The 26,013-nt window shown below is 35.5% G+C and overlaps 1 protein-coding gene across 1 annotated transcript in view; it reads left to right on the forward strand.

Annotated features, from left to right (window-relative positions):
- The first annotated feature begins 210 nt into the window (after nucleotides 1–210).
- Nucleotides 211–26,013, forward strand: part of stw (laccase) — a 169,909-nt gene continuing 144,106 nt past the window's right edge. Inside the window, exon 1 of the mRNA XM_074124963.1 lies at nucleotides 211–552. Coding sequence (XP_073981064.1) covers nucleotides 459–552 — 94 coding nt within the window. The 5' untranslated portion in view covers nucleotides 211–458. The remainder of the gene's footprint in view (nucleotides 553–26,013) is intronic.

Genomic DNA, 26,013 nt, shown 5'->3' on the forward strand with positions numbered 1-26,013 from the left:
TTCAGACCTGCTTCAGAGCAGTTAAAAATACTGGACCGGGTGACATGAACGTACGGATAGACATGAAGTAACAGGAATGGTCTACGTTACACGACCTTGCCGTTGTCCCTCTGCAGCCACGTTCACCTGGTTACCGCTACACAGCTCCCACCTAGATCGTTTCCCCTCTTCGACTTTGAAAGGTAAAAATCCAACTCCCTTTTTCCTAGCTGAGTGACGGGAGTTGCAGTCTTCAGTGAGCCGCCTGAAGGCAAGCAACTCACACATTTAGTTAGGTGTATATTTGTCTAAAATACGCTTAAAAAGGGGGACAGTGTTTTTAAGAAAATAATTTTAACTAAAACTTTTTTGAGACAGTGTTGGCGGTAATCCATTTTATTCAGTGTAATTTGACCGCCGCTCGGTTTCACATACTTCTTGGATTTTCCATTTCTCGCTTCATCGTCTACCATAACACCATGGACTTACGGTTGTGCTCAGTTTTAGTATTGGTCGTGGCTTCTTCTTTAGCCACCAACGTGCCGACTTCTACAAGGGTTAAAAAGAGAACAGGTCAGTCTTATGTTTCTTTTACTTCTCCATTATGTTTTAACATAAACACTAAATATAAACCCACTATTATTAGAATCATGTTTGGTGACTAATTGATCCATCCAATAAAGTATTCGTCTTTGCTGAGCTCTCGATCAAGAAACTAGGTTACCATTCAGAGCTTATACCGATTAACTAACAATCACACATTTTTTTTACAAATTAGCTAGTATCAAACTGTATGTTGGCTAAGATTAACTGTTGATTGTTGAGTCTATTTGGGTATTGAAATTACAGGATTTTGGTCCTGATTTTAAACCTTACCACCCAATACCCAAACAGTCTGATCCATCAAAAACAAAAGTTAAAATTGAGTTTGTTACTTGCATAATAAAGAGAAATGCATAATTGTAATTAATCACTACAATACTTGAAGATGACCTAGTTCCTATGTCAAAAGTTTGAAAAAGATAAATACAAGTCTAATTGACAATAAACCACTTTGCGAAGGAAAGAATAAATATTTATAGGTTTTAGAGAATCGTAACTGCAAGCAAACTTGGTCTCATCTTATTAACATCTTTCCCTTCATTACAAATAAAAAATAAAATAATTAGTGAAGAAGTCTTGTTAGTTATTAACAAATGAGGATCAAAAAGCATAAAATATGCTGTTATCCAATGACTCAGAGCTTCAATCAGAAGCCAGCGGAGCACGTAAGAATAGTAAAGATGCTTTTTTCCTTAATTTTAGAACGAAAAACTTTTTTGATGTGCTTATTTATTTAGCATATCCGTCCAAATTTGGGCGCATCTACTTGTAATTTTAAAAAGATTTATTTTAAAACAAATAATATGTTGATGACGTCAATAAAAAACATTTTCAACTTGTTTAATTTTAGTACAAAGCTTTTAATTTGGTAGCAATTCCTTTTCACTAGATTTAACTACCGTCAAAGTGTTTCAAACATGTTGAATTAGTCATTTTTGACAGTTTTTACGTGAGAATGTGGCCTCACAGTTATTTATCAGGTTCTATAGAAAGTTAAAAAGATACTTTTTTGAGAGTTGCACAACTAAATTTTACTAATGCCAAAAAAAAGCAAATAACAATAGAATAAAATGCGCAAAACTCGTCAATAAAATGACATTGGCCTCTCAGATATATAAACACGTCTTTTATTCCATCTTTTATATATATAAATAGAGAAATACATGATAACATGAATTGTAAGCTTGCTTTCTCCATGATAACCATGATTCTATTCTAGTTTAAATATCCTTGGTGAACAATCAAATCTTGAAAAGTGGACTAAACTCGGTGCTAACTTTGAATCTAGCGGTCAGGGCTAAATTCTGTTGACAGTTTAATCATTCATATTAGAAATCTCAGAATGTGGCGCAAAAAGTGGACTGTATCAATCAAAACAGAATCCAGTATCTTTAACAGATTAGATTGCATTGGGTTATGCCAGAAAGCGTGCGCCGTTACGACTCAAATTGTCTATTGTGGCATGTTAAAGCCATCGCCTAAAGTGATGCCAGGTTTGTTCAGATTTTAGGATTAGGTTAACGGCTTCGGATAAAGCCTACAGATTCCGTTTTTCTTTACCAAAGAGACAATCTCTGGTGTCATAAAATGCGTCAGGATCTTTTCTATTTCTTCGAAAAACCTTGTAAGATGCTTGCTTCTCACGGTCTTACAATGCATAATTAGGTCGTTCAACCATTTTGGGTACTAATTTTATTTTTAAATAATTTGTGATTGCCGCGTAACGAGATTCTTATTACGTAAATGTTCGACTAAGAAATACCGCTCTTGCTAAAAGGGACACCTGTTCAAATCGATAGAAAAGAATTCTTTGAAATAAATCGATCAGAAGTTTTCATTCGGCTCACCAATCTTGTCATTCTTTCAGTTCCAATGGAATTTTTTTTAAATATAATAATAATAGTCGGTACTTTTACTAAATTTTTGTTACTCTAAACACAAGCCTGGTGGTAAAATGAATATTTCGCTCATAAGTTTTGTGGAAGGAAAGGATTAACCCTAAACTTTCTAAAATCTGGGTCCCGAGTAAAGAAAAGGTTTAGGTAAAAGTAATGTTTTAATGTGGGTAATGAGCTTATTTAAGAGTGATAGTTAATGCGAAGTAATTTGTTAATGTAAACATAATTGGTTAATAAATGAGCAATTTGTTGATGGAAGAAATTTGAACGCCTTTAACAATATTAAATATTCTAATATAGAATTGCGTTTCAAAATTTGGGATATTTTCCGTATCTTACTGAGTGAAATGTTCCCAATGCAAATCCCAACGAAGTCGCACTGAACTTCAATGTAGTAGTTCAGTAAATTGTGTTTAAACACAAATTCAACTTGAAAACCTTTTCACTTTTCATTAGGGCAAAAGGAAAATCGCGTATACGCAGGTGAAGATAAATCTGCAGATGATCTAGCCTGCTATGATCCTCAATTTGGTTGCGGCCACAGTCTTTGGCAGTGGACTTCTTGTCCAGACAACTCCATCTCTTTCTTCTTCCCAATGTTCCAGTTTAACTTCTAGATCCTCGACGTAATGAATAACCTTTCTTCACACGTTATGGACGGTTCTTGCTGCAAAAGGAAGCATTCTACTTTAGCCAGCTTTTCTGTAGTCTCTTTGCCATGTCAAGAAGTTGAAGGGATCTCATGCGGAACGACTTTCTTTTTCTTTTTTTCAAGATCTGTTTGCAAACTTTGGCTAAGAGATACAAGTATCTGTCTTGAACGAAGATTTACTGATCTTATTGCCTGTATTGGAGTTGAAGTTGAGTTTCAAAAGAAATACAATTACGTTTCCTAAATCCAGAACTGCCTCTACGCAGCCTCACACATAATGCCGCCATTTCACCATAAAAATTACCTTCTCATCTTCCCACGGAAACTGTAGCGGTAGTGGACCAAACGAGAGAACACATATTTAAACCCCACCACAAGCCAAAGCCCTTATATATTTCCGCCACTCCGAGCGAATGGTTTGGGAATGCTTGCTCAGTAGGTTTAAACGGCTGTAATAAAAATCATGTGTTCTTAGAACATTTATCCGTGATCGACCGGTCTAGAGAGTTTGCAAGAGCATTCTAGCTAGTAATTAAATATTCCTTTTCGATTTTTTTCGACTTTTTCCAAGTCTTTTTTCAAAATTTAAATGAAATGTTTGTATTTTCGAAAGTCATGCAGCAAGAACGTTCTAAGAACAACTAAAGGAATATCGTTTGCACAAAATGGACACGACATACAAGTTCTTAGTCCTAGGCTCTAGTTCGTGAGGAGTAACGCAGATTTCCATACTACTTATTATGATCGGGACAAATACTATTTTTGTCCTGGCATTTGAAAGTAACTTCCCAAACGTTTAATTCATGTATAAAGATTTAAAAAAGTATATAAATCCATATTTTTTTTACTAGTCAACGACTATTTTCTCACCGTTTTTTAGTAATGAGATTCTATGCTAGGAAACGTCTAATAAACTGACGAGGCTTTTCCAAGAACTGGTTGAGGGACACATCAATAGTAGCGCCAATTTTGGTCTAGCTCAGAGACCGCATTAACTGTCCAGAGGATCTTCTTCATACTAATGTTTTTCTTTATAACCACTACCGTTGAGCAAGCGCTAGGAAGCACTCCTAGTAGTAGACAGACCATCCTCCAAGCAGAGCTGCATAATTGCATCAGCACCCTCATTCTATAGGATATTGCACATAAGGATCTGGTACTCACTACCTGCAATGTTACTCTTAGTCTGCAATGAGTTCTCTTTGTTTCTGAGTTCAGGTTCCCAAAGTTTAGAAAAAAATAAAAAATAAGAGACGAGACATCTACTTAGTTAGATCATTGTTGTTCTACAATAAATAGCATCAGCAACATCTTCTTCTTCTTCTTCTTCTTCTTCTATATTAGTTTTAAGGCAATTGCCTTATACACAGAGTTTGGAGATCGTACAAAGTTTTACAAGAATAAATTTAAATTTCATAGACTTGAGAGTTAATTATTTGTAATCACTTAAAGAAAGCATTTTAAATTATATAAAGTAAAAGAAATAAAGTAAAAATTCAACTATCTATGTATATTTTCAATGCAAAAAATAAAGAATTTATAAACAAATTTCCAACTATAAATAGGAAAGAAAAAGTGATACATCTAAATAAATAAATATAATATATAATTAATATAAAACACCTTCCATCACCTGGAAGCCTAGGGAAAGAAAATCTATAGACCAGCAGCTTGATTCGAATCCGGGATCAACTCGTGGGAACCAGTACGCTTACCCATTCTTTTATTATTAATAATATTCTATCAAATATATTGATTCCTCATAATATTTACAGAAAATGAAGCTATAAAAGTTTCTTAGCTACTTTTGAGTATTTTAAATGTTGAATCCAGCATTTATTTTAGCGAGAAAGTGAAATTAGATCCGTGTCAAAGCATGTTCGGGCTATGTGTGCCACAAGGGCAGCCTGCTGCTAACACGCTGTCAGCTAGACTGTTCGCGAAGAGGGAGATGGAAAACTTGTTTCATGACCAGACGATACAGTAGTGCCGTGGAATACTCTCACCTGATAACACAGAAAGGGAACCGCGTCCGAGCGTTCAACTCTCATTTCTCTTTGCCTTCCATTTCTTTTTGTTTATATTTAATTTTTTTTTTTTTTTTTCTTTCAAATATTTATAATAATTTTTGTGGAGTAAAGTAAAGTAATCGCCAATAAAGTGAAGTAATCGCCTGTTTCTTCAGGCGGGTATTAACCTCCAACTACCTACAAGGTTTCATGGACGGGGCGGAAGATAAACAATTTTGTCGAACAAATAAAAAGTAGTCATTCGAACTGGAGTTCTCCCACTTACAAAGCCACACTCTTGACCACTAGACCAATAACTCGCCCCATATGAATTTGTATTAGCTTTTAGTGACCGTAAAATATTTATATTAAGGATTCAATTAGCGAAGAATTGGTCCAGAACAAAAAACGACTCCGTCTTTTTGCCAAAGTTTCGACAAATTTATTGCCTATAAATACAGGCAATTACTTGAGCAAATTTTAAAAATTTAACTTTTCTACGAATTTTGTTTTTTAGTTTTTAAAAACCAAACACATTCCGTTGGAATTATGGGGTCCGCATACTAGCAAAGGAGGAAGCTTGTGCTTCGGCTGTCGAGTTGCCAACAAATGCCATTTCTGTTTTTACGTATGGTTCATTGATGGATAGGGCAGGTGCTGGCCTCTGCATCTGGGGACCCCAGTTTGGGCTCTTATGGGAAAGCACCTGCCTTGATCTTGGTAATTATGCATTGAGATGGCAGCTACCTTACTCTTCTGGAAGGGATTTGCCGATACTGATATTAGGTTCTTCACGGATAGCCAGCCTGCAATTAAAGCTCTGGCCTCTCCTAGTAGGAACCAAATTTCGTTCAATTCTCGCCAAGTTGCTCTTAATTTGTTAGGAGCTTTGAACTACTGTTTCGGTTACTTGGTCCCCTGGTCATTCCAAGGGATTCCGGGTAACGAACTTACTGATGTAACAGCAAAGGAAGGAGCTGCGATGATAACAATGTCTCCTCAGCCCATTATCCCTGTATCCTATCGATGTTGTAGAACAGAGGTGGAGCAGTGGATTTTGAAGCAACGTCGGAAACGGTGGAGATCCCGAGCTGACTGCCGTCAGGCTAAGGAAATTCTAGGCCTGTCAAAAACTGCTATGGTTTGCACCAGTTGGTACAAGGGTTGAGTGGACATGCGAATTTAGCGTACCATCTTTTCAAATGCGGCCTTACCCAGTCTCGCCAATTTGCGCTGGCTGTGGTGAGTCCAATGAGACTGTGCGGCACTTTGTAGAGGTGTGCCCCGTTTACTCTAAATCTAGATTTCTCGTCTTCGGGAGGTCAAATGTTTCCCTACCGGAAATTGTGGCATCTGGTAATCTTAACAAACTTTCTAGGTTTATCCATTGCACTGGGCGATGGAGTCGTCATGCTCCCTAGTATCCTGTCACTACTTTATTAGGTTATTGTACTGCTATCCGGGAATTTTTAGCCGGATTTGTTGGACTTGAAACGGGCTGGACGGGGAACAATGGGCATTTTGGATTGCTTGCGTTCTTTCCCCTTTTTGGTGGAACAGTCCTCCTAAAATCTATAATCTACAAAACCAAACACATCACAGAAAACAAATGGACGGGAAAAATAAAATAAAAGCCATTAAAGAATAAAATGAAAGTAAAAAAAAAATCTAAAGAATGTAAAAATTATATAATGCAGTCAGAATTTACTGAAAATATTTTGTTTCGCTAGACCACTAATCTTGATCTTTTATATTTTGCACTTCCTTTTTGTGAAATGGTCCGAATGAAGGTCGCTTGTATGTCCTCGATCACCGTTCTCTTTGGTCTTCGTCCTCTGCCGTCTGCTAGACGGTGAGACGTACTAAATTAGTTTACCGTTAGGGATAGAGAATAGCCTCTTCTTCAGCACACTTGAGGATATCCCAGCGTAAAATACGAGCTAAATTTATACCAATATCCCGACAAAATCATACAACTACGAATGTCCTACTTTAAAAGTATTAAAGTTTAGAAATTGTAACAGTTGACCCTTTAACAATTCAAATGTTTCATTTTATGTTACTAACTCCTAAACCTGCATAGTCCTTTCGACAGGCCCACCAAGACTCTTTGGACTCTAACAACAGATCCGCCGTTAAATTTGGCTAGAATCCTTGAATGAAGAAGTCCTTCGCCTGTCTCTGACTTTGGTGTTGCATCAGACTTGGCCTCAAATACGCTGCGGTCCTGTCACTGAGTTTTCTGGACCTTACAGATTTGTCCGCCTACTAATTGACCCACATTTTCCACATTCAACTAGGTTACAGAGAGCCTACTTGATCACAGTAACTCATGAATCTAGAATTGGACTTGATGCTGATAACTAACTGCCGCCAGACTATCGGCTTTATTCATAATTGATTCCCATTCTTAAAAAAGAAAATAAGCTAACTCAGAGTTATTTTGTACTAATATATTTCTTGTTCTAAGCCAAGATAGCAATCCTATTGCCAAAAATATGGCGATATCTCTTGAACCCATTCATAGTACATTAGTAACTTCTCATATATTTTGTGCCCAACTTGATAAATATGGAGTTGTTTTCACAAAAAAGCTCCTGCTACTATCTCTAATAAATGTTTTTTTTTTTTTTTTTTTTTTTAAATTGACTTACTGCTAATAAGGGAAGATATAGCGACCGAACGTATTTTCGATTTGGAATATTTAACAGAAATATCCGCTTTGAAGTCCCCTAATCCGAAAAAGTGTAACAGAAAGAGAAAGATTACAAAACGTAAATACATAATTGTATAAGCTTTGAAAAAAACCAATATCACTTTACTGATATTTTATTATTATTATTTACTTTAAATTTTGTTTGCTCTCAGCATAATGTGGATCTGTAGCTTTCATTTTGAAAAATTTTCCTTGAAAAATGCAGTTCTGCAAGAGAGGTGTGATTACATTTCCTTGTTACGTGTTTTTAAGCTTTTTCCTTGTTAAGTGTCATGTTGGAACTCATTGCCGTTGCAATGCCAATAGAAATTCAATAATTGATTTTTAGTGCAGTTTTAAACTTCGATAATTTTTAAGCGATTTCTTTGCACAAAATATTTTCAAAAAACATTTCTTATAGTCAGAAAAGTCATTGGTTTCCTTATCTGATTTTTCTTATCTATCACAGAACATTTTTGTCTAAATTAAACTTAATTTCATTTGGTTTGATTTTTTTTATAAAAAAGAAGCAAGTCTGAATGAAATCCTCATTAAACATTTCAAGCACATAAAACACTGTAAAAATTTGGTTTACAATTATATATGTACGTTAAATATTGTGGAAACTAACCAAACATTTCATTTTATTAAAGTTAGGCGGATTGCTGTGTTAACAAGTATGTAAATGAACATTTTACATTTATGGCTAATTAGAAAATCATCAAACATTTGTAAAATGTTTTCAGTTTGAGTTCTGTCTTAGAATAACTAATTCAACATTGCTGGTTCATTCTAGTCAACCACACTATATGTAAATTAATTACAGGCTTCCGAAATATTAATGAGTGCAGAATATTTTATAGTATCATTGTTTTGGGCTTGGTAAACCGATTTGTTTCTTTTTTTAATTTAAAAAGAAATATCACTTTGTCCGAAATCGTTGGAAAAATGTTTGGTAGCGAACTGACTGCTTGATGACACAAAAATCTAGAAAACGAAAATGTTGAACGACCTTTAGGGTTTAATCTAAGAAGGGGTTTAAACTGATTGTTTCTTCCAAATATTAAAGCAATCACGTTTTTTCTTTTTTGGAATTCAGCGATACATTCAAAATCTGGTGAGGAAATCATTTATCATGTTTCTTTTATGGCATTTATTACTATTTCATTATTAGAATTATGCAAAATTTAATTTATCAATAAAAACGAAAATGTAAAGCAAAGTATTGCCTGTTTTTCCAAAAGGGGCTTTACGTCCGTCCAACTACCCAATCAGGTTTCGTAGAATGAGGCGATTAACAAATGTAAATTTACTGCAAATCCTTATATAATAAACCATTAAATAAAATCCAAAGTCTAGACCAAGGGGGTCCCCAAACTAAGGCCCGTGGGCCACATACGGCCCCTTGAGGCTCCCGCCACACTTCCGGAAGAGGCATCTCTTTCATTGGTGGTCAGTGAGAGGAGCACTATATGTGGCGGTGCCGCAAAGCGCTGCGTCGCTCACGTACAGTACTTCTTCCCGCGTCACGGCTCCGAAAGCAATGTAAAATTTCAGCAGAAGTAGGAAGAAAGGCAAAGCACTATAACTAAACCGGACATTGAACCATCTCATTAGCCAAAAAGGAGGTCCCATAATTCCCACAGAAATACTGGGCAGTTTGTTGATTTAAATTTACTTGTTCTTTATTTCAAATATTGTATTTATTCCGTTTTGTTATTTTACTTTAAAATAAGATATGTGATTTTTTAAAGTCCAACCCTCCAACAGTCTGAACTGGCCTCCTGTGTAAAAAGTTTGGAGACCCCTGGTCTAGACTAAGAATCGAACCCAAAACCACAGTACTTCTTCGCTTCGCATGCCTCGCCTCTAACCGCTCGGCTAAGAGCTTGGTGCCTTAGTTAGTTCTAGAAATCAAAATAGTAAAAAAGGTGGAGAAAGAAGAAATTAACTAAGTGTTTAGCACTGAATCATGCGGAGATCCCAGATTTGAATCCAATTTTAAGATTTTCTCTGGCTAACTTCATGCAGATTACTGTGCATTGATATACAGTGTTAGCGAGAGCAATCTTAATCTAAAGCTTTAGTCTCTTGTATGTCTATTAGTAAAAAAGTGGTACAAAGTACTTTTTTTTTAGCATTTAAAAACTATAAAACTAGTAAGTAAAACGATGTAAGAAATCGCCATTAGACCACTTCAGAAGCAGATTATCGAATATACTGCATAATATTAGAAATTCTATGTATAAATTGAAACAGCATCCTACGTTTAGAAAGTACTTTTTTTATATTATGCAAAATAACTTCATACAAAGTTTGTATATTTAACCATTGAATAATTCTTAAGTTTAATCTCTCTTATTACGTCATCTACTTTGTTTAATTAAATTAATTAAACTATTTCAAACTTTTTGAGTTAGTTCGTTAGGTTTTTGTTGTTCTGTAGTGTTTTTAATTACGGCTTTACGTAAATATAAATTTCTCCAATATTATTAGACATTTATGTAATCCGTTTCAATAAATGTAGCATTCAGTACCGAAAGGAAAAAAATAAATAAGCTTTAAACCCCCAAAACTGAAAGACAAATTACCTTCTTACAAATTATCTCATACGAGCACTGGATTGGAATCATTACATAATTCTGTGCGTAAAACAAGATCTATATGAAACGAGATCTAGAGTTTTGACTCCTCGAATACTTTATAACTCTTCATTCCTCGCTTAGGTTGTACTTATTTTTATTTCCCTTGTGTAGTAAAAAGATTGAATGGCTCCATTTTTTTTTTCTTCACAATTAGGTAACAGAGAAGTACTTTTAACTAAAACAAGTTCGAACCAAATTCAGCCAGGTTGGACCAGTCCAGCATTTAGAAGAACTTGAATTAACAGATATTTCTGAACATACATAATACGTACAAATATGAATTCAATACATAATTGTTTAATTACATGAAACGTACAGGTTTCAATGGATAAAATCAGAGATGTTAACCAGTATTGCTGGCTTAACTTATATTTTCGACTTAATTTAATAATTGAAAAAAACACAAATTAAAGCCCAGCACTTAGTGTGATTACGGGCGTTCAATTGGATAAGAGGTACGTCATCGGCCAATAAATACATGTAAATGAGGAAATATGCAATATACGAGGGTCGTTTGAAAAGTCCGTGCAAAGTCATAGAGATAGCACTACTGGCGCGTATCGAGGTTATGTTTAGTTAGTAGCATCTCTTGGAAGAACACACACCAAGTTTCAGCCAGATCGGTCTATTTCTTTGTGTTTGGCATTCGTTTGAATCGAGGAAGTCGAGTGATTTTCAAAAAATGGACGAAAAAGAATTTCGTGTGTTGATTAAACACTACTTTATGAAAGGCAAAACGCCTCAGGAGACTAAAGAGAAGCTTGATAAACATTATGGTGACTCTGCACCTTCGATTAGAACAGTTTATAAGTGGTTTCAAAATTTTCGGAGTGGCCATATGGGCACAAGTGACGCTGAACGTTCTGGACGCCCTGTTGACGTTACTACTCCAGAAATCATTGATAAAATCCATGATATGGTGATGGATGACAGAAGAGTGAAGGTGCGTGAGATTGCTAGTGCTGTGGGCATCTCGAATGAACGGGTACATAATATTTTGCACCAACATTTGGACATGACAAAGCTATCCGCAAGATGGGTGCCGCGATTGCTCACGCTTGACCAAAAACGAAATCGTGTGAAGTGTTGCAAGGACGGTTTGCAGCTGTTCCAGAAGAATCCGCAGGACTTTAAGCGTCGTTTCGTCACTGTGGATGAAACATGGATACATCACTACACTCCTGAGACCAAAGAACAATCTAAACAATGGGTTACCAAGGGGGAATCTGCGCCAAAAAAGGCGAAGACCGTTCCTTCGGCCGGAAAGATTATGGCGACTGTCTTTTGGGATTCGCAAGGAATAATCCTCATCGACTATCTGGAAAAGGGTAAAACTATTACAGGTGCATATTATTCATCGTTATTGGACCGTTTGAAAACCGAGCTGAAAAAAAAACGCCCACGATTGGCCCACAAAAAAGTCCTTTTCCATCACGACAACGCACTAGCTCACACCTCAGCAGTTGTGGTCGCAAAATTAATGGATATAGGGTTCAAACTCGTTTCACAACCCCCCTATTCTCCAGACTTGGCTCCCACGGACTACTATTTGTTCCCCAATATGAAGAAATGGCTGGCGGGAAAAAGATTTTATTCAAACGAGGAGGTGATTGCAGAAACGAATGGCTATTTTTCAGACTTGGACAAATTCTATTATTCGGAAGGGATCAACAAACTAGAGCAGCGTTGGACGAAGTGTATAAGCCTAAAAGGAGACTATGTTGAAAAAATAAAAAAGGTTTACCCCAAAAAATTAAGTAGTTTTTATTTTTGCACGGACTTTTCAAACGACCCTCGTATGTGCATGTATCTAGTAGACAGGAAATTAATTCTAAAAGCAAAAGTGACCTCCTTTGATATTCAACTCGTTAGTTAGATCTTTTCAATTCTGTGGCTGTCTAGTTCAGAGTAGTACGGCAAACTGAGTAAAATGATTACGACTAATAATTATCAAGTACGAAATATTGAAAATAATTACAGACTCTAGTTGCTCGGTACCACTAATTATCACCTTTTTTTTAATTTATTTGTAATTCCCATATTTATTATATAAACTTTCTAGAAACCCCTTACAAATTTAGATAGGAGAACATTAGTTGGTGGGATGATTATAGGCGTAGTTTGTACAAAACATATTACAGAAATAAAAGTATCTACCGCTTAGCCCACGTCTGTTATGAATACTTGCATCTAAACAGGTATGGTGTGAATCTTTTAAGCGATTCCTCTACATGTACAAAATAATTTCATTCTAATGGAGCTAAGGATTCTTTAGAGCTCAGGTTCAAGGAATATTTTTAACGAAATTTTAAGGAAAAAACTCTGAAAAATCACAAAAAAAAGAGAAAACTTAAGAACAAACAATTTTTTTTAAAAAACGTACAAATTTTGACTTAACTTTTCATGCGGTGTCTAGTAAATGAACGAAACATTATGTTAAAGTTTTCTACGATGTTTCCGTTCTTGAGATTCGTTCACTCTTTAAATGAACACCATTTGGTAGTCATAAAGGTAATATTTATGCAAAATAAAAGGTAAATTAAAGTAAAGAAATGCCTAAATAAAGTGTTGTGGACGGAGGCGAATAGCCAAAACTTCAATTAATCTTCTTATTTAATACAATAAATATAATCCTAGACTGGGAATCGAACCCAGTATCTCAAATACTTCTTAGCTTTGAGAGCCAGTGGCGCCTTGTTGAACAATAAATACCTATTTAATTTTGGCATTGGCTTTCGCCATACGCCCAGCATCGTCTAGGTGCTTATCACTAGAATATCACTCACTCTACATTCTTACTTATACGTAAATACATTCGCTTCACACATTCATCCCTCTACTATAAACAACTATTTACATAAACCTTACAACTAATGGATGGATCAGTACTCTATATTTCTGCCATCCTTATAGCTTAACCGAAATTAAAGTCACGTAATCCTTCTCTAATCATTTTCTTGCATTCATTCTTATCGACTATAACTTTTACGTTAAATACATTCATATTTCATTGCTAGCTCTGCTATAGACTTAAGCACATAGATGTTGGTGGAGAATACTATGTCTTCGTAGCGAAATGGTGCATCTAATATGTCGTCAAACATTCGTTTCCTTTCTACTACATAACGTGGACATATCATTATTATATGTTTGAAATCCTCCTCCTCATTGCAATGTACGCAGAGAGGAGAGGACCTCCCTATTTAATTAAGTAAAATTAAATATCAGAAATATTAGCTAAACTTCGATTTCGATTAACTGATAAAGTAACTGATCGTCTAGCAAAGAAATGATTTATGATGTTGCAGGATGACTATCTCTTGTTCTTCGTTGCAGTTAAAAGAATCCTAAAAGAAGCTGCAGGCAAGATCCTTTAAACTTTACCAAGAGAGCCAACCATTGGTGACAAGTTTTAGATTGCTGATAAGCCACGATTATCGGCTATAGCATCTTTTTATAATTAACGTGACATTTGTAGCAGAGTCTGCCAAAAAAAAAAAAGATACTTCTTGGTGACCTAATAAGGTTTGATTTAAAGTCAGTGTCAAAAGCGATGTGCTAATTCGAGGAACTTAATAAGAAGGGCGAGCGTTGGTCCAACCAATGAAGTTGACCGCAATAGCTAATTCTGCTATTGCTCGCAACAGCTCGGACTTTCGGCAGTATAATAGAAACAAGCAAAAAAGAGTATTCTTCTTTCCTTTTATACTGTATAAATGTCAGTGTCTAGCCGAGAATCAATCCCAAGATAGCAGACTAAGGCAACAAAACCTGCATTACAAGAACCTGTCCGCTCTTAGGGAACAAAGTAGTCTCAGTTTTTGATCAGTTTATTTATAATTAGGTAGCTGACCTTACAAAACAGATGATTCTAAACTTTACTTTTACTTTGAGTATTTATAGAAAGTACATGAGATAACTAACTTAATAAAATTTCCAGTTTGAAGTGAATTTTAAAATTGTAAAAGAACGTTGTTTATTGTTCAACATTCATTTACTATATTCTTAAATATTCCATTATTTATTTTTTTTTAGATTTTACTTTCAAATTTGATTACCCTGAACACGTAACACCATGTCTGAATGTTAAAGGTTGATTTCAATATTCGCACACGCGGCCACTTTGCTACTAACTACTTTTTTTCTAGTTACAAACATTAGATATGCACCTGTCCAACAGGGGCGTGACATGACATAGGCAAATTATTGCTGTTTAGATTGTTTCGTAAATATATTACCTTGACAATTTGCCAACTTACAGTAGAGCGTTGCTCCTGGTCTACAATCTTTAATACTATTGTCTAGCTCTTTCTCTGGCAAAGAGATATGTAAGAAAAAGTAAATAGACTAAAAAAAAAATTTGGATTTTTTTTTAACATTATCTTACTTCTGTAAGAGAAAGTTTTGCGATTGTATTAATCATTGGGAATTGAGGTTTTATTGGAGGTAGAAAGCAGCACCCTGAGGGCCTCCTGAAGAATGTATATTCTTATGTGCACATTATTCCAGTTAGGATTTTTTTACACACTCAGAATTGCAACAACAATTTAACTCTACATTTAATATAATACATTAAACACAAGGCATAAATGAGCAGTTCACACTGCATAACTCGATTAACTCCATAAAACAAAAAAAAGTGGAGAAATGCAATGGAATAATGCACTTGTACATTGTTTTTTATAATTCTGTTTAACAGATAGATTCAAATAACTACGTTATAGAAGTCTGATTGTTGATTCGAGTCGGAAGTCCCCTGGTAAAGTAAAGTAATGCCTTATTTTTTTTCAGCTCTACATCAAACTACCAATTTAAGTATTGAGGACAGAGGCGGATTGCAAAGATACTTAACTCTCATTAATAACCATTAAATAAAATCCAAGGTCTAGATTGGGATTCGAACCCAGTACCACAATAGATCTTAGCCTTACGGTCTTCCCTTCTAACCGTCAGGCTATCGTGGCGCCTGATTATATTATTAAATGTTGCATTATTCAACACTTAGATATTAATGGTTGAAATCAAAGAAGCTAACAGTAAAAGTTATTAGTCAATTCGTTGGTTTTTCGTGGCTTCACAAAATAGTATTGGTCAATAAACCGTAATAAATAAATAAATAAAATAGTAAATACATTATGAAACCATTCAACAGCAAGGTTACCTTCAATTGCAAGTTATGGAAGCTATCGCAAGCACAAAATATGAATAAACAATTTGTAAAACATTAATATACAATATTTGAGTAATCTAAGTATGCTATAATTTAGTCTACCTTTTAGTGGATAGCCTTAATGCTTAAATTTAGAGCAGTTATCTTCTAAATTGTTGAAATGACTGCAGATAAAAATTTAACATTGGGCACCAGAGGGAAATGTTTTCTCCTACGAGTCCAGTTACCCCATTCGTTACAGGCAAACCCTGATAAGTGAAAACTCATCTTCCCACACTAGTACAATAAATAACTGTTACTGCAAATAATGCATATATTACAAAAAAATTGAAAATTAAGAATTTTATTGTGATTTACAATTAATTAATGTTTCGTATTAATAATTTAAATCTCTTTGAATTGTTCAGAGTTAAAGGAAGTGAAACTTTAAAAATTATGAGGAGGAGGTTATTATGAGGAGGAGTAATTGGATGGTTCAATGGCACTCAACCTGGACATTGGATCTTGGAGTGGGAGTTATGTGTTATATGACTTGTAAGCTTAAACCGCAGGCGTCTCTCTTGCCCATGTAGGAATCTGATTTCTAAATTTATTGCTGGTTGAAATAAATATCAATTCTAGTTCTCTTCAATTTTTAGGTTTTATTTTCCAAATTGCATTTTAGGAAACTAACTAAAAGAATGTACTTGCATGCCTAAATAATGCTTTAATCAGAAGCTTATCTCAACTCGATCCCCAGTTCACTGCCTTGAAAAGTATTTTCTTATTTTTCAAATAAAATATTTGAAAAAAAGTTAAAGAATCTATTTCGTGTGTAATATTATACCAAGCTTTAAAAAAAATCGCTGCAATCGTTTTGAGAAAACTCCAAAAACCTGAAAAATGGATTCAGCAAAGTGACATTTCCGTTGACTGATTCTTTTCTAAAGCCTATTACGACTCCTCGATGGTAGCACGTTAACCAAATCTCCAATTTGGATTTTCAAGATTTTTCGTTTTTGGGTTTCGCTGACCAAATACTTGGTAAAAACCGCTTTTTTTTTTTTGTTCTCAGAATACCAAAAATTGTGTTTCTGGTGATAAGTGGGTATCGAAAATAAAAATTGAACTTAATGTTTCCTCTTTGTGTAGATTATTTTCTATGAAGGTTGTCCAGAAAGCCTGGAGGTCTACGAGGTCTGTAAATTAAGTAATGAGACTGATTTTTTTAAATTTTTTTATTCAAAAAGACTTACAATTGTATATTGTTACCTTCAAAATAACTTCCTTCTGAAGCTACACAGCGCTGGAGACGTTTTTTCCACTCCTCATAGCAGTGCTCGAACTCCGATACTGGAATAGCCTTCAGCTGGTCGGTTGAATGTTTTCGACTGTCCCAAAATGAGTTCCCTTGAGGTATTTTTCAACTTCGGGAAGAGAAATAAGTCACAAGTGTCATTACTGGTGACGAGTCTTGGGTGTTTGAGTACGACCCAGAAACCAAGCGCCAGAGCATGGAGTGGCACACTTCAACCTCTCCAAAACCCAAAAAAGCAAGGATGGCGAAGTCGAAGATCAAATGCATGCTGATTTGTTATTTCGATATCCACGGAATCGTCCACAAAGAGTTTCTACCTCAAGGTCAAACGGTCAATCAACACTTTTACCGAGAGGTTCTTGAAAAACTTCGAAAAAGGGTCATTCGTGTGAGACTAAACATCAAGAACAAGTGGGTGTTGCATCACGATAATGCACCTTGTCACACAGCAATTTCAATAAACAGCATTTCAATTCGCCTGAATTGAGTCCTTGTGACTTTTTTCTCTTCCTGAAGTTGAAAAATCACCTCAAGGGAACTCATTTTGAGACAGCCTAAAACTTGTAAACGGCTGTAACCGACCAGCTGAAGGCTACTCCAGTATCGGAGTTCGAGCACTGCTATGAGGAGTGGAAGAAACGTCTCCAGCGCTGTGTGGCTTCAGAAGGAAGTTATTTTGAAGGTGACAATATAGAATTGTAATTCTTTTTGAATAAAAAAAAATTAAACAAATCAGTCTCATTACTTAATTTACAGACCTCGTATGTGGCAGCCACTCCGGGAATATCTCTTTAACTAGACTTTGGATTCCTTGACAGCCTCCTGAAATGACTTCTCCGTGGATTTTTCTTCTCCAAATAACCATAACTTGAGTCAAACTTGCCTTTCTAACTGACACAAAGTGGACAGTAGTATTTCATCTTCTTGCCTACATAACCTTATACATGTTGTCCTCTGCCAAGCCCATTATACACCTGTATATTTAATCAATGACCCATGAAAGAAAGGGCGAACGATCAATCTAATGGCCGCTCGATCTTGTTAGAGTAATGTTGCAGTTAGTTTGGGTAACGAATTGCTAAACCTTTTCGCCTGCTTCTAGCCTAAGTTTAGCAACGTCAATTTCTGTGATGTCCACGTTGACTTGACCTTTTGCGATGCTGTAAAACGTTCTCTGCTCGCAACCCTTCCGGAGCCAAACGATCTGGCTCCTCCATGCCTCTATAACCCGAATGTCCGACATCTACTTACCAATTATAGTAAGAGAAAGTTAAAATAGAAAGTTGTTTACTAACTAATGATGTCTATTTTTCCTCCTTGTTCGATAGTTAATTGTCTTATATCTGTTCCAGGTATGTGTGAAGAAATCGACCTCTCTCCTTCATCAGAATAGCTGTGTAAGAATAATTTTTTAATTTATAAAAATTTGCTTTGTGATCAGCATTATATGGTCGATTCCGTAACAGAAACTTTAAAGTAAAGCAAAAGGACATCTCTCGACAAACATTATTTCACATTTAAGTGGCCAAGCAATATTTATCTCAATCATTTAAAACAATACGATAAATTGTCAACCATTTTGTCGTGACTCAACTCAGTTTCTTCCCAAAGACTCAGTAAGTGCTCGTTCTATTGTCTAAAAGATATGAAACCAAATCGACTGAATAGATTAAAGAATACTTTTAAACAGCACTCCTTCTTGTCGGCTGGACCGATAACCTATGAAGGGAAGTGTGGACCTAGGTCGGATTACCCGGGGCTCCGCCATGCCTCACTGGATGAGACATTGGTTGGACGCTAATCGGGTGGAGAGACATGTGCCATCCTAGTTCGAGAAAAGAACGCAGCTCTAGGGGCGCTAATGACCACAGTCGTCGATGCGCCGAAAAAAAAAAAAAAAAAAAAAAAAAAAAAAATACTTTTAAACTTTAATGAAGATTGGTGATTGAGATGATTTCCAGTATTCCATTAAAATTACCTTCCCCAAATCTATACATCAAAATATTCATTAATAAATTAAGTGATAAGACAATTATAGTGAGTTCATAGAATATAACTAATGATAACTTTCTCGGATCGATTGATTATAAATTATCAAGTGAGAATTGAGCAGGTTATTTGTACACTTCTCACTTGATTAATTTCTCCACTTTCTTAAGCAAAACCAAATCACTAAAGCTTTCTCTTAAGTGACTTGATTAAAATACGACATCCTTCGTTCATTGATAGTAAATACATTGTAAGATTATTTTTTCAAACATTTAGAAGTGAGTGATGACCTAGAAATTTACAAAAAAAAAAAAAAAAAGATCTATGATTCTGTGTAAGCTAACTTACACCTAAGTGAGCGAGTGACACAAGAATAGCAATTGATAAAGGTATATTTATTTTTAAAATACTTGAATTAATCAAAACAAAGTAATTCAGAACTTTTTCGCTTATTGAAGAAAAGGAAAAATTAATGTATCACTTTTCTGTGAAGATATTCTTTCTTTGCTATTGTAACGAATGCAGAAAGCAGGAGAAAATTCATAAATTAGTATTAAATTCACATCAATTATATCTAATATTCTTAAAAAAAATCTTTTTAATGTCTGAATTAGTGCTACATTTACAACATAGATATCAAAAGATTACACATTCTTACCTGTATTGGTGTAAACAAAAGTAGTGACCTACAAAAGCACAAAAAAGTAGAAGAAATAAACTAGCAAAAATGGTATATGGAGCAGCAGACTCTGATATCCGTCTAGCTCGAGCTGGAGTTCCTCAGGGCAGTGTCCTAGGTCCTCTTCTTTACTCCTTGTATACAGCAGACATACCTCAACATCCAAATACCATTCTTTCCAACTTTGCTGACGTTACTGCAATTTTATCTCCTCATTCCGATCCTCTTATCGCTACAGGAACTCTAGAAAACACACGCCAACTACTTACAGGACTGGCTTTTCAAATGGAGAATCAAAACCAACGTTAAGAAGTCAAAGTTTATAGTATTTACTCTAAGACGGAAAATCGTACCTCCTGTCATCTTGAACCAAACTCCTATACCAACTGTGGAGAAAGTAAGGTTGACGTGGAATCCCCATACTAAACTGAAAAGACAAGAAACTAACCAAACTTAACCTACATAACAAAAGACTATATATCTACTGTTACTGCGACCTATTTGGTCATACGGCATCGAAGTATGGGGTTCCAACTCACTACGCCTCCAGATATTACAGTCAAAAATACTTCGAAAACTTCTTAACGCTCCGTTCTATGTATCTAATCTAGTGAGATTATGGATAGTGATCCATAATGACCTCAAAATCCCTTTCATTACAGATCTTGCTAACGCTCGTTTCTTCAAATTTCATTGATTCTACAACAGCTCATCCCTAATCCTCTAATAGAACACCTATCTTCCTCCACATTACCAGGTAATCCTCTAAGGAGATTGAAGAGAAGATGGCCTCGTGATCTTCTCTTATCGTGAGAGCAAAGCACGTTACTGGAGTGACACCACTGGGTGCCTTCTCCACTCATGATTTCCTTTTATTTATTATTTCTTTTCTCTTTTACCATATTTGCTTGTTGCCACAACTGTTGCAGTGGTAAATTACAATAAAAGATTTTTAAAAAAATACTTTCATACTTCTAATTCAGGCGCCATGGAAGCCGAGCGGTTAGAGGCAAGACCTGTGAAGCTAATATGTAAAAAAAAAAAAGTAAAGTAATCGGCCTAAAGACCGGGAATCGTACCCAGTACTACAATACATATTAGCTTCGCAGGTCTCGCCTCTAACCGCTCGGCTACCGTGGTGTCTTAGCTAATATGTATTGTAGTACTGGGTACGATTCCCGGTCTTAGGCCTTGGATTTTATTTAATGGTTAATAAAAGAAATTTACAGTAAAGTATGTTTGCTAGTCGCCTCCGTCCATGACACCTAATTGGTAGTAGGACGTAAAGCCCGCCTGAAAAAATAGGCATTACTTTACTTTGCTTCTAATTCGCCTCTAATTCTTGTTATGATTTGTTTAAACTTAAGTTTTCTTGTCAAAACAAACTGTTTGAATGAGTAAGTGTACAATTCTTATTTATAAAGTTTCTAATCACTATCCCTTCATCCTAACTCATTAATTTTCATTTCCCTTAATTCCAAATACTCTCTCTTGCTAGCTAGCTCGTCTACATACTCTACACTTTTATCTTTTACAAATAATATCTTACAGACAAATCTTATTAGTTAGTTACCGGCCTCTTAAAAAAATATTTGAAAAAGATCGATCAGATTTGTAACTTTTTTTTTCATTTCTTACGACACATAGTTATGAAGGCTTTGAATGAATGTTAACTGTCTAATGGTCTAATCAGTTCTTATAAGTATTTTATTCAGATTAACTTTCTATGTAAATTAATGTTCTTAGTTAATGTTTAATAAATTAGGTCATTAGAAACGCAGTTATACAACATTTCTAGTAGAGAGTCTGTAAATATAGTGCAATAAATAATTTCTTCCCAAGCGTTTCCTTATCCCTATTGTACTCTGAGCGCACAATAATTACATGATTTATGAAGCGGAGTTCTTAAACCGGATGTGATAGTCTAAGTGGACGAGCAAATTAAATTGTTCCTATAAGCTGATCTGTTTGGTTATTTACAGACTTTCATGTTTAATAAAGGTATACATTATAAATACTTAATTTCTACTTTTGCAACAAATATTTGGATAGTGATGCTTGTAGTTGTAAACACTAGTTAGCATTTAACTGGAACCACTTTTTGGCAAATCTGATCCAGAGTGTATTTAAAGTATAATTTACTTAATTTCTAATAGCATTTTATAGTCTAACGCCAAAAAACAACTTTTCTAATGCCTTAATAGAAACTATTATTGTATTAGTTCCTACCAGGTCAATTCAAGGCTGGTTTGGGACTGTCTGGGTGCCCTGAAGGAAATTAGTGACCAAAATAAGGTCTTTCTGGTGTGAGTACCTGGTCATTCAGGACATAAGGCAAGCGAAGTGGCAGATTTATTGGCCCGGGAAGGCTCTGCGGGATACTTAATTGGCCCGGATCCCAAATTCGGGGTTTCCAAGTATGTTAAGACTGCGGCCATTAAATTATGGGTGCAGAGTAGGTCTCAAGGATGGTGGTGGCTTGCCACCACTGGGCAGAGTCAGGCGAAGGAGTTCATTAGAGGCTATTCGCCAAAGCTGACTGCCGAATTAATCCGTCAAGGCCGTGGGACTATAAGGATGATTGTAGGCCTATTAACTGGCCACTGCAGGCTCAGAAAACACATGCATCGCAAGGGCCTGGCAGATGATAGATAGCCTTTGTAGGTTCTTCCAGGAAGAAGAGGAAACGGCGCTGCAGTCAGTGTTGTGACAGTGTTAGGGGCTTGTCTGGGCTGAGGATGTTACTTCTCGGGGAGGAAAAAAACCAAGGCCTGTGAGCTTTACCCACGAGTCGCTCTCCAGAATTAAGAGGGTGAACGGGTCTGGAGGGTGAACTCTAGAGTGGGGGAGCCACAATAGATCTAAAGGGGTCGCAGTGGCGTAGGCCTTGAGGCCGCCCTAGTTGAATCTAATCTATTATTGTAGCAAATGTCTTAGAATTTGAGGACCGCTTGTCTAATAGCTCAGCGACAAAACTAGTAGCGTTAACGTTAATCCATTTCTTCACTTTCCATCAATGAGTTGTTATTTATAACTGCGAGGTGATGAATTTAAATACTTTTTTTTATTATTGATGAAAAAGGCAAACTGCAGAAGGTTATAAAACAGCCCTAAGAAAACAAACAAATAACATCCTTAACCAAAGTCGAGGAGTCATTCTTAATGAGGACCCTCTTCTAAAGATAGGGCTGTATCCAAGGCCACCAGAAAAAAGTTGTTAGCCTGGAATATGGATTTTTGGTGAATAAGCTGTAGCATTTCCCCAATACAACACGTGATCTTTGAACGTTCTAATGTTAAACATAATAATTGATCAGAAAAAGATTGTTGTGGTGCGCGTACGCCTAAAAACAATGGCCAGATGTTTGAGAAGGAATTATGGGAAGGAGAGCCTGCAAGATGGCTTCTGGGGAAACAAAGGTTATTGGCAGGGAAGTGTCTTGGTTAATGGCATTATATATTTATTATTAACCTGATGAAAACAAATACAATAAAAATAAAGCAGTTAGATCATTGTATCATGAGCCATGCAGCATAAACTTTAGTATTACGGAACAAAAGAAAAACTCCACTCATTGTCGTGCCAAAGTGAAGCTTAAAATACATTCGAAAGTTATGGTTTCAGTTGGATATAAATGAGTGGAAAGTTATAAGACAAGGAAAAACAAAAATGAATAAGAAATGGCTAACGGAAATGAGAAGCTAATTTCCTGTCCCAGAATACAATCGGTCTCCGTCTTCCATTTTTAAGCAAGTACATAAAAATGATCTGATGTGAACACTCATAGAACTTTCTCTTACCGCAGTTTACGTAACTTATCTTGTAACTTACTATTTACTCATTCTTGGACGACGCTCCAAATTACCCATTGAACTCAAACGATTAATATACAGTACTATCCTCAAATCAATGTGGACTTACGGACTAGAGCTGTGGGGTTCAGCCAAACCTGCAAACACACGGACTGTACAGACATTTCAATCAAAACTCCACTGACAGATAGTTGACGCTCCTTTCTACGGTGACTAACCTCACTCTTCAAAACGACCTCAACAACCCCTTCGTACACCAATTAGCCAAGACTAAATATCAAAAATTCCATACTGTTCTCTCCACTTGCTCCAATCCTCTAGTACAGTCTCTCGCCTCCTCTGACATTCCTGACAATCCTCCTCGCCGACTGAATCGCCAGTGGCCCCGCGACTTCCTCGAAGTCTGAAGGACTAAATCATTATTAATATTCTGTAGAAAGTGCTACCGCTGGGCAGTTTCTTTCCTCCTACCTTTCACGCCTCTATACTTCTATCTCCATATTTACTTATTGTATAGTGTATTATACAGATTGTAAATAACAAAATAAATTAAAAAAAAAAAAAAACTATTTGCTCTAAATAGTGGTTGAATTCAATATTATACAGGTCCTTTGTACTTTAAAGTAGCCCTTTAAGGTGGGGGGAGGGGGAATTAAGAATATGGCCAATTTCAGTCAATTTTTATTTTATTTTGCCAAGCTTTCGACCTAGGGACTAGGTCATCTTGAAGGCTGTGGAACATATTTTAGAGTAGAATGTTATAGTTAATTTGTATATGGTTAGTTTACAAAAATTATTTACCTTATTGACTATACAGGGTGTATACGGAGGAGTGGTCGAAACTTCGGAAGGTGATTCAGCAGCTCAAATGCAACAAAAAATATTCTATTCACTTTGGCCCGATTCTCAACAGTGTCCAAGATATTTGCATTTTTAACTTTTTCGTCGATATTCGCGTTTTTCACCATTAAAAATTACTAATTATTGCTACTTCATTTTTTTACTTCCGTTTTATAAAATAATAATTGTTAAAAACTGAAATGATTACTTTTCTTTTTGTCTCCTTCTCCAAAAATTGACATTTGAGTAAATTAGTAGTGAAAAGTTGGTGACGCTAAATCCCAGTTTTCTGCATTTACACCCCTCAGTTCGAAGTAGGGTTTTATTAAAAACCAAAAAAATCCATATGGGCTTGAAGCTCAATAAATGCGCAACTTTTTCTGAAATTATGTGACTCCTTGATTCATTAATCATTGAAAAAATGCAGTTGAAAATTTTAACAAAAATCATCGAGAACGAATTTTTTTATACATTAAAGTAAAAATTTCATAGTTATAAGAAACGTTTTGAGGCTCTGTATTGAGCAGATTTATAGGAAATTTAATACTCTTTCGTTTGGAATAAGCAGATTTGTTGTAAGATAAAGGATAGAAAAGTTACGGCCGTTTTTATGGTGAAAAACGCGAATATCGACGAAAAAGTTAAAAATGCAAATATCATGGACACTATTCAGAATCGGGCCAAAGAGAAGAGAATATTTTTTGTTGCATTTGAGCTGTAGAATCACCTCCCGAAGTTTCGACCACTCCTCCGTATACACCCTGTATAATGTTTTTACAGGACTCTACCTTTATACAACTTTAACTTCATGTAAATAATAATTGTAACACTACATTTTAAAAACTTTTTTCTCGAAATCTATTAGAACTGGGTTGTTGCAAAAAAAAAAATACAGTTACAAAAGGAGGGTTCGCCCAATATTTTAAAGAAAATTTGGGAATTTTATCTTTTATAGAAAAAGAGAAAAAAATTGTCAAAGTTGGGTGTTTTTCAACGTTATGCTTTTTCGTGCACTTTTTGACGATCAACCCTTATACGATACAACTGTCCTACCGGACAGTTTTAATATGTCCCGCAGCCTTAAAGATGGCCTCGTCCATACGCCGAAAGCTCGGCAAAATAATTTTAAAAAAAAATCGCAACTGAAATTGGCATTATTAATTCTTTTTTTCCGGATTAATGAATTAGTCACCGAAAATGATGAACAAATGATACTTAAGCCGTTTTGGGGAGAGAGGGGAGATAATTTAACCTCTAAGTTGTCATTTATGTAACTGCAGTGAGCGACCTTGTTGTAGGTTTTAATAGTAATTTGATTTGTAAGTTAGTTTTCATTTTGTAGAAAATCAATTTAGAAGAAATGCCTCTTTACAGAGAGTAAATTTACAGGTTTTAGATCATTTTTTCGCACAAAATAGTTTCTATAAAGAATGTTTAACGTAAGTACCAGTAAGAAAAAAAATTCATGTGATTTTTTCAACCTAGTTATCTATTTTTTTCAATTGCAAACGTCATTGTAAGTAAATTTTTTTTAGAATCTAAATAATATCTCACAGATTTAGGAAACCTATTTTTTAACAAAGTGTAAATATTACGCAAGAACCGCTTTGAGTTTCGGCCTGATCATTGAAAATACATATTTCTGAACATAGATTTCCTGAAAACACTGTCCATCACTGGACAATCAGCTGCTGTAATAAGAAAAGATTTAGCAGCTGAATCCGAACGCTTGTACTACGCAGTA

This window comes from Rhodnius prolixus, unplaced genomic scaffold, assembly GCF_049639745.1.
Source record: "Rhodnius prolixus isolate KJV_2025 unplaced genomic scaffold, Rpr scaffold_3, whole genome shotgun sequence".
Classification (NCBI taxonomy): domain Eukaryota; kingdom Metazoa; phylum Arthropoda; class Insecta; order Hemiptera; family Reduviidae; genus Rhodnius; species Rhodnius prolixus.